This window comes from Plecotus auritus (assembly GCF_963455305.1).
Source record: "Plecotus auritus genome assembly, chromosome: 10".
NCBI classification, from domain to species: Eukaryota; Metazoa; Chordata; class Mammalia; order Chiroptera; family Vespertilionidae; genus Plecotus; species Plecotus auritus.
The window spans coordinates 19,064,544-19,078,753 of record NC_137785.1 but is presented as its reverse complement, the minus strand read 5'-3'; the positions used below and the strand labels follow the sequence as shown (position 1 = coordinate 19,078,753).

The 14,210-nt window shown below is 48.6% G+C and overlaps 1 protein-coding gene across 1 annotated transcript in view; it reads right to left on the bottom strand.

The window, feature by feature from the left end:
• Positions 1–14,210, bottom strand: part of MEGF8 (multiple EGF like domains 8) — a 48,090-nt gene that overhangs the window by 29,244 nt on the left and 4,636 nt on the right. Inside the window, exons 2-12 of the mRNA XM_080645455.1 lie at positions 12,013–12,176; positions 11,569–11,775; positions 10,578–10,758; positions 10,409–10,497; positions 9,480–9,895; positions 8,918–9,063; positions 8,673–8,795; positions 6,341–6,495; positions 5,910–6,029; positions 5,397–5,541; positions 5,160–5,323 (exon numbers count right to left, since the gene is read on the bottom strand). Of these exons, the coding sequence (XP_080501581.1) occupies positions 5,160–5,323; positions 5,397–5,541; positions 5,910–6,029; positions 6,341–6,495; positions 8,673–8,795; positions 8,918–9,063; positions 9,480–9,895; positions 10,409–10,497; positions 10,578–10,758; positions 11,569–11,775; positions 12,013–12,176 (1,910 nt within the window). The remainder of the gene's footprint in view (positions 1–5,159; positions 5,324–5,396; positions 5,542–5,909; positions 6,030–6,340; positions 6,496–8,672; positions 8,796–8,917; positions 9,064–9,479; positions 9,896–10,408; positions 10,498–10,577; positions 10,759–11,568; positions 11,776–12,012; positions 12,177–14,210) is intronic.

Below are 14,210 nucleotides of genomic sequence, written 5' to 3'. Positions count from 1 at the left end.
CAGGCCAGAAGGGAATGGAATGAAATATACAAAGTCATGCAAAGGAAGGGTCTGAATCCAAGAATACTGTACCCAGCAAGGCTATCAATCAAAATTGAAGGTGAAATCAGGAGCTTCACAGACAAAAAAGGACTAAGGGAATTTATTACCACCAAACCAGCAATGCAAGAAATGCTAAAGGGTCTGCTATAAAAAAAAGAAATAGGAAGCGAAGAAGGAACACAGGAGTAAAGAATAAAAATGGCGACAAATAAGTACCTATCAATAATAACTTTAAATGTAAATGGATTAAATGCTCCAATCAAAAGACATAGGGTAACGGATTGGATAAGAAAACATGACCCATATGTCTTCTGTCTACAAGAAACCCACCTCAGAAAAAAAGACACACACAGACTGAGGGTGAAGGGATGGAAAAAGGTTTTTCAGGCAAATGGAAATGAAAAAAAGCTGGGGTAGCAATACTTATATCTGACAAATTAGATCTCAAAGTGAAGGACATAACAAGAGATAAGGAAGGCCACTTCATAATACCAAAGGGAGCAATCCAACAAGAAGAAATAACGCTGGTAAACATATACGCACCCAATACAGAAGCACCCAAATACATAAAAAAACTCCTGGAGGATATCAAGGGAGAGATTGACAGCAATACAATCATAGTAGGAAACTTTAATACCCCACTATCACCACTGGACAAATTCTCTAAACAAAAAATCAGCAAAGAAACATCAATCCTAAATGACTCACTAGACCAGATGGAATTAATTGACATCTTCAGAACATTTCACCCCAAAGCCACAGAATATACATTCTTCTCAAGTGCACATGGGTCATTTTCAAAGATAGACCATATGTTGGGTCATAGGCAAAGTCTCTTCAAATTCAAGAAGATAGAAATCATATCAAGCATCTTCTCAGATCACAGTGGCATAAAACTGGAAATAAACTACTATAAAAACAATCCAAAGAAATCAAACACATGGAGACTAAACAGCATGCTATTAAACAATGACTGGGTTACCAGAGAGATCAAGGAAGAAATAAAAAACATCATGGCAACAAATGACAATGAAAACACAACAATCCAAAATCTATGGGACACAGAGAAAGCTGTCTTGAGAGGGAAGTTCATAGCTCTACAAGCCTACTGCAAAAAACAAGAAACAATGGTAATAAATTACCTAACCCTACAACTCAAAGAGTTAGAAAGAGAGCAACAAGAAAAGCCCAGTGTAAGCAGAAGGAAGGAAATAATAAAGATCAGAGTGGAGATAAACGACCTAGAGACCAAAAAAAAAAAAACAATACAAAAGATCAACAAAACCAAGAGCTGGTTCTTTGAAAGGATAAACAAAATTGATGAACATCTAGCCAGGCTCACCAAAAAGCAAAGGAGAGGACCCAAATAAACAAAATCAGAAATGAAAGAGGTGAAATAACAATAGACCCCACCGAAATACAAAGGATTGTTAAAAAATACTATGAACAACTCTATTCCAACAAACTGGACAACCTGGAGGAAATGAACATATTCCTAGAAAAATATAACCTTCCAAAACTCAATTAGGAAGAATGTAATCATCTCAATAGGCCAATAACTATGGAAGAAATTGAAGCAGTCATCAAAAAGCTTCCAGCAAACAAAAGCCCGGGGCCAGACGGCTTCACAGGGCAGTTTTACCAAACATTCAAGGAAGAACTAAAACCTATCCTCCTCAGACTATTCCAAAAAATTCAAGAGGAAGGAACACTTCCAAGCTCCTTCTATGAAGGCAGCATCACCCTAATATCAAAACCAGATAAAGACAACACAATGAAAGAGTATTACAGGCCAATATCCCTCATGAACACAGATGCCAAAATCCTCAACAAAATTCTAACAAATCGGATCCAGCATTACATCAGAAAGATCATACACCATGACCAAGTAGGATTTATCCCAAGAATGCAAGGATGGTACAATATCCACAAATCAAAAACGTGATACATCACATAAACCAGTGGTCAGCAAACTCATTAGTCAACAGAGCCAAATATCAACAGGACAACGATTGAAATTTCTTTGGAGAGGCAAATTTTTTAAACTTAAACTTCTTCTAACACCACTTCTTCAAAATAGTCTCGCCCAGGCCGTGGTATTTTGTGGAAGAGCCACACTCCAAGGGCCAAAGAGCCGCCTGTGGCTCGCGAGCCGCAGTTTGCCGACCACGGACATAAACAAATTGAGAGATAAAAATCACATAGTCATATCAATTGATGCAGAAAAAGCATTTGACAAAATCCAACACCCTTTCTTGATAAAAACTCTCAACAAGGTGGGAATAGAAGGATCATACCTCAACATAATAAAAGCTATATATGATAAACCCACAGCTAACATCATACTCAATGGGCAAAAACTAAAACCATTTCCCCTAAGAACAGGAACAAGACAGGGATGCCCACTCTCACCACTCCTGTTCGACATAGTACTGGAAGTATTAGCCATTGCAATTAGACAAGAAGAAGAAATAAAAGGCATCCAAATTGGAAAAGAAGAAGTCAAGCTGTCCTTATTTGCAGATGACATGATATTGTACATAAAAAACCTGAAAGACTCCATCAAAAAACTAATAGACTTAATAAATGAATTTGGCAATGTAGCAGGATACAAAATTAACGCCAAGAAATCTATGGCATTTCTATACACCAATAGTGAACTTACAGAAAGAGAGACTAAAAAAGCAATCCCATTTACCATCGCACCAAAAAAATTAAGATACCTAGGAATAAACCTAACTAAGGAGGTAAAAGACCTATACGCAGAAAACTACAGGACACTGAAAAAAAGAGATAGAGGAAGACGTAAGCAGATGGAAGAACATACCATGTTCATGGATTGGGAGAATCAACATCATTAAAATGTCCATACTACCCAAAGCAATCTATAGATTCAATGCACTCCCCATTAAAATACCAACGGCATATTTCACAGACCTAGAAAGAACTCTCCAAAAATTCATCTGGAATAAAAAAAGACCCCTAATAGCCACAACAATCCTGAGAAAGAAGAACAAAGTAGGTGGGATCTCAATACCAGATTTCAAGCTGTATTACAAAGCCACTGTTCTCAAAACTGCCTGGTACTGGCACAAGAACAGACATATAGATCAATGGAATAGAATAGAGAACCCAGAAATCGACCCAAATCACTATGCTCAATTAATATTTGACAAAGGAGGCACGAACATACAATGGAGTCAAGACAGTGTCTTCAATAAATGGTGTTGGGAAAATTGGACAGATACATGCAAAAAAATGAAACTAGATCACCAACTTACACCATACACAAAAATAAACTCAAAATGGATCAAGGACTTAAACATACGACGAGAAACCATAAAAATACTAGAGGAATCCACAGGCAGAAAAATCTCTGACATATGCCAAAGCAATTTCTTCACTGATACTGCTCCTAGGGCAATGGAAACTAAAGAGAAAATAAACAAATGGGACTACATCAAAATAAAAAGCTTTTGCACAGCAAAGGAGACCATCAATAAAACAACAAGAAACCCATTGCATGGGAGAACATATTTGCCAATGATATCAATGATAAGGGTTTAATCTCCAACATTTACAGGGAACTCATGCAGCTTAACAAAAAGAAGATAAACAACCCAATCAAAAAATGGGCAACTGATTTAAATAGACACTTTTCGAAAGAAGACAGAAGGAAGGCCAAGAGACATATGAAAACCTGCTCAAAGTCACTAATCATCAGAGAGATGCAAATCAAAACAACAATGCAATACCATCTCACACCTGTCAGAATGGCTATTATCAACAAATCAACAAATGACAAGTGCTGGCCAGGATGCGGAGAAAAAGGAACCCTCATGCACTGCTGGTGGGAATGCAGACTGGTGCAGCCACTGTGGAGAACAGTATGGAGTTTCCTCAAAAAACTAAAAATGGAACTCCCATTTGACCCAGTGATCCCATTTCTAGGAATATATCCCAAGAAACTAGAAACACGAATCAGAAAGGATATATGCACCCCTATGTTCATAGCAGCACAATTCACCATAGCTAAGATTTGGAAACAGCCTAAGTGCCCATCAGCAGATGAGTGGTTTAAAAAACTGTGGTACATTTACACAATGGAATACTTCGCTGCGGTAAAAAAGAAGGAGTTCTTACCATTTGCAACAACATGGATGGAGATGGAGAGCATTATGCTAAGTGAAATAAGCCAGGCAGAGAAAGATAAATATCACATGATCTCACTCATTTGTGGAATATAATGAACAACATAAACTTATGAACAAAAATAGATCCAGAGACAGAGAAACATCAATCAGTACGTCAAACCTTAGGTAAGGTAGGGGAGGGTGGCGGTAAGGGGGAGAGATCAAACAAAGGACTTATATGCATGCATGTAAGCCTAATCAATGGACACAGACAACAGGAGGGTGGAGGCATAAATGGGAGGTGGGGGGTAATGGGGGAATAAGGACACATATGTAATACCTTAATCAATAAAGAAATTTTTAAAAAAAGAAAATAAATGGAATATTATGCAGCTGTAAAGATAATGAGAATGTTTCCTAAGTTCTCTAATGGGAAGATCGCTGAGATGTGTTAAGAAAAAAAGGATGTGGTAGTATAGTGTGGAGAATATACTACTTTTTGTGCAAGAAAGAAAAATGATTAAAAGTCCCATTTATGCCCTAGCTGGAATCAAACCATGACCTCCTGGTTCATAGGTCAATGCTCTACCACTGAGCAACACCAGCTGGGCTTTTTAAAATATGTTTTTATTGATTTCAGAGAGGAAGAGAGAGAGAAAAAAACATCGATGTGAGAGTGAAACATTGATCAGCTGTCTCCCGCACCTACTCTGATGGGGATGGAGCCCACAACCTGGGCCTATGCCCTGACCCGCAATCGACCTGGCAACCTGTTGATGCATGGGACAATGCTCAGCCCACTGAACCACATGGGCCAGGGCTACCACAATTTTAAAAACATTTCTTAAATGTTTTTAACTCAGTAAGGAAAATCAGACCCTTGAATGTAGAGACTTACAGGGTAAACATATAAGTGGTAAAGATCTATTTGGAAAACAAAAACCCTAGGACCAGCCCTTCAACACTCCATCCCCAGCTCCCTACCTTGTCAGGTTGGGAGGCGTTGGGTGGCTGTTGGAAGGTGAGGAGGTGCAGGCCAGGCAGAAAGCTCTGGGTGACGCAGGCATCCAGGGATGTGACGAAGACAGGTGCAGGCCCCCACCAGCCCACGGTGCCTGAGATCTGCTCTCCTCGGCAGTGGGCCTGCTCTATAAGGACAGGAGAGGGGGGTCAGTGTGGGGTGCAGCAATGCCCTCTCCCACACTTCCACTGGTCACTCACCAGGCCGAGGGAGGCAGCTCTCATTGTGCACGCACCAGCCCAGGGCACCGGGTCCCCGGGGAGGAGCTGCAGGGCTGCTGAAGGCCAGGCAGGCCTGGCAGTCACCCAGGAGGCGCCCCAGGCCCAGGCAGCTGGCAGCCAGACACTGCAGGAAAGGAAGGGGACAGGAGTCCTTGTTCACTGGGGTTTATGAGATCTGGAAAGGGCTATGGATTTAGGAGTTTTGGAGTAGAATGGATCAGGAAATTGGAGAAGGGAACTGAAAGCCAATTAGAATGGACAAAGTTGAAGAGGACAGGGCCTGGGGATATGGGTACAGATAAGTTCAAAAGGATTGGGAAAAGGGTCAAAGTTTAGGGGTCAGTAATCAAGAATCGGGTATGCTGATCTTAGATGTGAAACAAGTCTCCCGTGTGTGAGTGTGGGGGGAGCCCTTCTTCACTTGGTTTCAGCAGAGGGAGACACTGAGGGCTGGTCTCTGTGCAAGGGGGGGGTGTGAGGACAGCTACTCACAGCCCCCGAGGGGGTCCCAGGAGGCAGTGCAGCTTGGCAGGACCCCTGACACCAACTGCATTCGGGGTCTCGAGAGCAGACACTGTGGTCCGTATACATGGAACAATAGTCCAAATGGTACTGTAGAGAGATGGGGGTGGAAGAAGGGGCTCCTCAGACAGGGGCCTGTTCCTATATTCCCACTCATTTTGATTATCCCAGGAAACCCCGACTGATCAGCACCTTGAGGATCCCTGTCCAATCCTCTTCCAGTGCCAGGAACCACTGCCCCTCTGCCTCCATTCCTCCTCCCCTGAACCTGGGAACCAACATCCCTCCTCTTATGGACCTAGGGACTCCCACTACTTACCCCAAGGACTCCTAACTTTCTAATCTGTGGGAATCATGCCACCTCCTCCCCAGCCACCCTTTCCTATCACCCCAATACTCACGTCTGGAGCAGGCGCCTGGAACACAAAGGGGGGCACCTTGTAGGCCATCAAATCCCCACGGGGCCGGCCACTGTACCCACCAGCCACCAACAGGACACTGCCACCAAGCACAGCTGCCACATGTGAATACCGACCACTGGGAGGCGCTGCTCGGCCTAGAAGAATACAGACCCCCCCCGCAAGGACATGGGATCCCCAATCCCCCTCCCTCCGGCATGACTCCCCTGCCCAGAGGACTACACCTGGCTCTCCTAAGCCTCAGCTCAGTCTCCGAGCTCCTGCTTCTAACGACCTGCCCATGGAAACCCACCCAGCCTGCCTGGCCCTGCACCAGCTCTAGTCCTTTCTCTCCTCTGGCCTCCGTACCCTACACAAGCCACCTTTCAGACAGAGTATGATCTCTACGGTCAGAAAACTTGGGTTCACCCTGACTGGTTTGGCTCAGAGAATAGAGCGTCGGCCTGCGGATTGAAGGGTCCCCGTTCAATTCCAATCAAGGGCACATGCCTGGGTTGCGGGCTTGATCCCCAGTAGGGGGCATGCAGGAGACAGCGGATCAATGATTATCTCTCATCGTTAATGTTTCTATCTTTCTCTTCCTCTCCCTTCCTCTCTGAAATCAATAAAAATATATTTTTAAAAAGTAAAAGAAAACTTGGGTTCAAATCCTGGGTCTAACATTTACTTGGGTTTAAATCATGGATCAACTACTGACTAGCAGGGTAGCCTTGGGCAAGAAACTCCATGTCTCTCCGATTCTGTGTTCTCTGCCCTTAGGGAGCTGCCTGGCTCTCACCTGCTTTTTGTCTGCCTGGCAATGGCCTCCCTTGTGGTGACAGCATCTGATTTTCCCCCAGAAAACAACCTTCTCCCTCTCCCAGTCCACAAGGTTCAAGTCAAGCCATACCTGCTTCGGGCAAAAGTGGGGCTTTAGCCCAGGCTTATCAGTGTCAGTGATTAGTTCAGGATGGAACTCAATTCCTACAATTCTTGTGGGGGAAACACTCTCTTCCCTCTGGGAATTTTTTTTTAAATATGCTTTTATTAATTCAGGATGGAACTCAATTCCTACAATTCTTGGGGGGGAAACACTCTCTTCCCTCTGGGAATTTTTTTTTAAATATGCTTTTATTAATTTCAGAAAGGAACTAGAGAGAAACATGGTTGAGAAAGAAATATCGATCGGCTGCCTCCTGCATGCCCCCTACTGGGGATCTAGCCTGCAACCTGGGCATGTACCCTGACTGGGAATCAAACCTCCACCTCTCGGCGCATGGGACAACGCTCAACAAACTTAGCCACACCAGCAGGGCCCCTCTGAGCATTTTAAAGGGGTAAAATATCATCCAAGAGCTGCTGGTGACCATCTACAAAAGGAAAGCTGGCTGGAGACTGAAGTAAACTCAGCCAAGAACTGGAGAGAGAAATGGCTAATGCCATTATGTGAGCACCTGGATCCAGCCCAACCTGAAGCTGGCCAGAGTTTTCACTCAAGTTAGCCAAGAAATTCTCCCTTTTGCTTAAGCTGGTTGGGTTAGATTTCTGTCACAACAAAGAGTCCTGACTGACAGTAAGTGGTTCGTGATTGGTGACTCCCCCACCCTCTTATTGAACCTGAATGCTCTGTAAGCACCTGGGTCTTGGTCCAGGAAATCACAAACTACAGAAGAGGAAGAGACTTGCAAAAATCTCACATTCTCGCCTGCCCAGTAAAGGAGCCTAAAAGAGGGAGAGGGACAGGCAGAGGAGTCCTGGATGGGAGATCTCCAATGTCAGGCCCAGGCTTTATCCCTAATGGCTACACAAAGTTCCTTGGGGACCTTTTCCTCTTAAATGCCCACCCTTCCTCTGTCCTTGCTCTTCTGTTCAGCCGAGTGGGGAGAACAGACAGGCTTCTGGGAAGTCTGTAGCCCCCTGAAATGATATGCCCCTTTGTGAGGAAGGAACCTGATCTAATGCATTCGAAAGGTTCTCCACACCCCCTTTAATTATGGCTTTTTTGTACAGGTAGTTCTTTGGGGCCAGCCATCCTGGTTTTGCCCTTTCCCACTGTGTGACCCTGGAAAAGTTACCTCTTCATGGGCATTTCCCTCTGGAAACTGGCAAACCTGAACTGGAACCTAGGTCTGATGCTGCTGTAACTGCCTCCCATCTCCATGACAACAATGCCCTAGTCCTGTCTGCAGTGCAGGCTTGCCCCCTGAGCAGGCTCAAATAGCATGTCTGGCTCACCCCGACAAGGACCGAGGTGGCTCTTGCCCAAAGCCCAGATTCACTGTGGGGGGAAGTGTGACCTTCAGGAGCCCCTCAGGAAAACAGAGGGGTCACTCACCCTCAGGCGTTCCTGGCGGGGCAAGCTCAGCCCCTGACACCCACTGATGGCAGCCCAGGTGGTAGAAGAAGATGCCATCTTCATAGCACTTTTCCTCCTGGTAATGGGTGTGCACATTGCCTCCTGGGAAAGAAGGAAAGGGGTACCGCTGGCAAGGCTGGGGGAGGTGGGGCACCCGCTCAAGGAGCCTCAGCTCAGGGTTGCTTTGGACCCCCGGCAGGCAGGCAGGCAGGAAGCCTCCTCACCATAGACCACCATGTAGTTGCCCAGGACACTGGCCGTGTGGAAGGCTCGCTCCCGTGGGCCCTGCAGCCCATCCCGGCCCTTCAGGGTTGTCCACACACGCCGATCCACATGGAAGAGCTCAGTGGAGTTCACCCGCACAGAGAACCTGTGGGGGAAGGCAGAGGGAGGGCTCAGGGCAGGAGAGGCCTCTGTCCCTCCTCTGGGCTGTTAAAGGTATGTAATCACTCAGGGTTGAGACCGGCGGTAACTGGGTTTATGTCCCCTCAGAACTAGAAGCTCCTATGGGCAGGACCCAGGTTGGACATATATCTGGGTCCTGCATAATCTAGCCAGAGCTGGACACCAAGCAGGGGCTGGTGGAATGGATGGACAGTGGGAGTGTGTGGGAAAGCAAGTGACCAAGAGATTGAGTGGGTGCGTGAATGAGTGAATAAATGAAGGAAGGAGTGACTGAATGCCTACAGGAGTCCATCGGTAGGCAAAGCCCACTAAAGACGAAAGGCCCAGGTATTGGGCCAGGCCTGGCCCTGCAGAGCAGAGGTTGTGGGGCAGGTTACTCACCGGGCAGTGGAGGGCCGGTGTCCACCATGAACCAGCAGGGCTCGAGATGGGGCGTGAAACACCATGGAGTGGCCAGTGGCGGCAGGGGGCCGCCCACCTGCCGGAATCACCTGCTCCCAATAGCCCCCACTGGTGCTGTCAAGGCGGAAACGGAACAGGCCGGAGGAGAAGAGGTCGTGCTGGGTGCGGCCACCAGACACATAGAGCCAGATGTTGTCCACTAAGGCAGCTGCATGGCCTGCCAGGCCTGGCGGCCCCGCGGAACTGGAAGCAGGTGGTGCCAGTTGCTCCCAGTGGCCCCCGCCCAGTGGGCTAAAGGCCCACACGTCGCTAGTGAGGGAGCCATCAGCCAGCTCACCGCCCATCAACACCAGGGAGCCGGCCCAGGCCACAGCCACATGGGAGTGACGGGCAGCCTGTGAGGAAGAGACGAGGAGACAGAGATGGAGAGGAAAACAAATGGTGACACACAGAATGACAGAAAGAGCCAGACACAGACACAGAGATGCAGAGACAAAGACAGACACAGAGAGAAAGACAGGTGGTGAGACAAAGAGAATGCAAAGACAGAAGACAGACCCATGAAGACAGACACATGTGAATACAAGCAGAGGAGAAACAGAGAAACACAATAAGGAAGGCAGAGCCAGGGAGACAGAAATAGAAGGAGAAATGACAGAGAAAGAGAGATACAGTCCCGAGAGAAGGAGACACCAGGATCAAGAGTCAGAGAGATGGGCCAGGAGAGAGACAAGACACACAGAAAGACAAAAAAATCTGAGATAGAAAACAGAAACAAAGGAGTAGGTGTTCCCCTATCAAGCTGCAGGCTGCGGGGACGATAGGGTGAAGAGGTGGCTCTGGGAGGCCCTTGCTGGGACTGACAGAGGGGCAGGTGCCTCCAGGCAGAGCAGAGGTGGGGTCCATACCGGGGCAGGACTCAGGTCCCAGCGCTCCCAGGTGTTGGCAGAGAAGTTATACAGCACAAGGTCACCCAGGGCGCTGTTGAGGTCCTGGCCTATGAAAGGTGGATGGTCTCAAGCCTTGGCCACAGGCTGCCAGGCCCCCAGACCCCAGACACAGCCCCCATTTGCTCACCTCCAAAAACGGCCAACAGTCCTGGTGGGGACAGGAAGGCACCAGCTGCCCCGACACGGGCAGGGAAGGCAGGGTCCCCGGCACTTACATTGTGCCACCAGCCAGCTCCCTGGTTCTCCCACAGGTGCAGGTCACAGGCACGTCCCAGGAAGCCAGGCTCACAGCGGCACGGTCCCAGGGACTATGGGGAAGAAGACACAAAGGCAGGGGATAGAGAGAGAGACAGGGAGACAGGGGGAAGAGAGCCAGAGCCAGAGTGAAAGACGTGGAGCAGAAAGGGAGAAGGAGAGAGGTGAACAGGAAAGGAGAGAATGGGGTAAAATAAAGAGTCAGATAAGCAAAGGGAGAGAGACAGAGACAGGAAGGAGACAGATCAATAGACAGTGGAAAAAAGGGACAGAGATACAACCAGAGAAGGCACAGAGGTGGAGAAAAGCAGACAGACCAAGAAAAAAAAGAGAAAGACCCAGAGGGAAAAATGAGAACAGACAAAAAGAAAACAGATTGGCAAACAAAGACGGTGAGGTCAATGTCTGAGCTAGAAGAGCTCAGATCTGGGGAAGTCAAGATAGGTAGGGCTCAAGGCATGATCCAGTCCCAAAGCTGGATATGCAAGTCTTGGGCCAAAGTCAGTGGTTGAAAGTCAAAGTCATGGCTGGGGGAACAATGCCAGGTTGAGTGGCTGGGTGGGTGGATGGAGTCAGGCCTGGCAAGAGGAAGCACGGTGAGAGGTGAGTTGTAGATGAGAACAGAAGTGGGCTTGGGCAGATGAGGGGCCCCAGGTGAAGGTGGGGTGGGGTTGGAGTAGCAGGGAGGGTGAAATCCGAAATGAGAGGGCAGTACTGTGGATGAGAGCAGGGTCACTGGTATGGGGTCAGGGTCACGGCAGAGGGTGGAGTGGCAGGGGGAGTCAGACAAGGGCAGTCAGATCAGGAGATGGGAGCAAGCAGCAGGTGTGGTCACAGGTCAGGGCCCAGGGGGACAGGCTCACCGAGGCACAGGTGCCATGGCTGCCACAGTAGGCTGAACACTCCTGCAGGCCACAGTCAGGGCCCCCCCAACCTGGCTCGCAGGCACACACCCCTGGGGACCGGCACTGCCCATGGTTGCGGCAGCCCCCAGGGCAAAGGGAGAAGCGGAAGGAGGCATTGAAGCCCAGCAGGTTGTAGTTGGCATCGCTAAAGAGGTGCAGCAGCATCTGTAAGCACAAGGGGGCAGGGTTCAGGGACCTGACTGGGAGGTGGTCCACTCCTGCCCCTGCCCCCTGGAGGTCCCCACCTCCTTTCTTTGTCTCTCCCCACCTTTCTCTGTCCCTCTGTCCTTCTGCCTAATGCCCCTTCCGCCGTCTCTCTGTCCCTCCCTGTGTGCATCTACCCACTTGCCCCACACTGCACTGAGATCCTCCAGCCACAGCCCACGGCCCAGCCCCACCAACCTTGCCAGAGGAAGCCTCGATGGGTGGGGGTCGGGTGCTCCCACTCAGACTGGCAAGAAGGGGCCCTCGGGGGGAGTCACCGTCATACACAAACAGGTAGTCATACGTGCACTCTGTGTCAAGGAAAAGGAAGTCCAGCAGGATCCGGTGCTGGGGACTCGGTGCTGGGCGGTGAAACAGAGAGGCCAGGCTCAGATGTGAACCCTCTCCCCACACCTCCATGCAGACCACCCACAAACACCAAACCCTGCTCTGCATAATGAGGTGACCCCAAGATGAGTCCGATCTGGGCCCTGTCTTTGAGGGGCTCCTGGTCTCATAGCCCAGGGAGGTCAGAGCTCAGATAAGGAATTGCAGCATCAGCCCTGGAAAGGACTCCTGAGGTGGGGCTGACCACCCTCACTGTTCAGATGGGCAATGGACCTGCTGAGAGAGGGAGCCCTCTCAGTGACCAGACAGAGCTGTTCCCATTTACTCTTCTTCTTATTATTTTATTTTTTTATTTCTGACAGGAAGTGCAGAGGGAAAGAGAGATAGAGACATCAACAATGAGAGAGAATCATTGATCAGCTGCCTCCTGCACACCCTACACTGGGGATGGAACCCGCAACCCGGGCATGTTCCCTGACCGGGAATCAAACCGTGACCTCTGGTTCATAGGTCGACACTCTACCACTGAGCCATGCCGGCTGGGCTTTTTTAGATATGTTTTCATTGATTTTAGAGAGGAAGGGTGAGAGAGAAAAACATCAATGTGAGAGTGAAACATTGATCGACTGCCTCCCACACCCACTCTGATGGGAACGGAGCCCGCAACCCAGGCATGTGCCCTGACCGGCAATCGAACTGTGATCTGGTTCACAGGTCGATGCTTAGCCACTAAGCCATGCAGGCTGGGCTCATTTTTTTTTTTTTAAACTTGTTGAAAGTGTTACATATGTCCTCTTTCCCCCCCCCCACTGATCCCTTCTAGCCTGTCCCAACCCCTGACCCCAGGCCTTCACCACCCTATTGTCTGTGTCCATGGGCTATGCATATATGCATACAAGTTCTTTGGTTGCTCTCTTCCTACCCACCCACACTCCCCCACCTTCCCACTGAGATCCCGCAGTCTGTTTTATGCTTCTATTTCTCTGGATCAGTTTATTTTGTTCATTAGATTCCACACTCATTTACTCTTGAGCTTCGGACACACCCCTGCCTGGGGGATGGGGCCCAGGCCCAAGCAGAGAGGCATACTCCCAGATGGAAAAGGGCCTCTGTGAATGTTCCCAGTTCCAGGCCGAATAGAGTTCCTAGGGAAGAGGCTGATTCCTTCCCCTTAGACACAGGCTGAACCTTAGAGCACCACAGCTCTTCTCCGCCCCACCCAGGGTCTCGCCTCTCTGTTACTGTGGTACCTAAGGGCATACACTCGAACCAGATTGCCGGGACTCAAATCTTGGCTCTGCCACTTATTAGTTACTAGTTATGTGACCTTGAGCACGCCACCGAACCTCTCTAGATAGGTTTCTTCATCTGTAAAGTGAGGATATAATGGTACTGTGGTGGATTCACACTTCCTGGCCACTCCTCCCATTGAGAGGTGAAGGCTGAGGCCTGCCCTTTGTATCTGGCAAGAGCCTCAGAGACTAGTTTGACCAACAAAGCAGCAAAAGTGGCATTCTGGGACTTCTGAGGCTAGATTAGAGGAAGCTTTGCAGCTTTTGCCTGAGCAGTATAGAACGCTCCTTCTCAGAACATAGCTGTCATACTTTAAAAAGACAAAGCCACATGAAGGGGCCACCTGTAGGCATCCCAGCTGACAACCCCAGCTGAGTTTTCATCTGACAGCCAGCATCAACTACCAGCCCTGGGCAGGATTCTTGGATGTCCAGCCCAGGTGAGTGAGTATTCAGATGACCGCAGCCCCAGCTGACACATGACTGTGCCTGCATGAGAGGCGATAATGCACATAAAGGGCTTAATGGGGCCTCGCACTCCTAAGTGCTGCTGCTTCTAGTACTGTCAAGATTCTTGCTCTGCCAGGTCCTGGTTCCAGAAGGCTCTCATCCCACATCTCACACTAAGAGCTCATGGAAGTCTTCTGGGCTAGGGAAACTAGACTTGGGTTCCAGCTCTGTTCCTGACCTGCTGGAAGACCCTGGGCCAGCCCCTTCCACCATGCCTGTGGGTAGAGCCAGCTGCATACTGGAGAT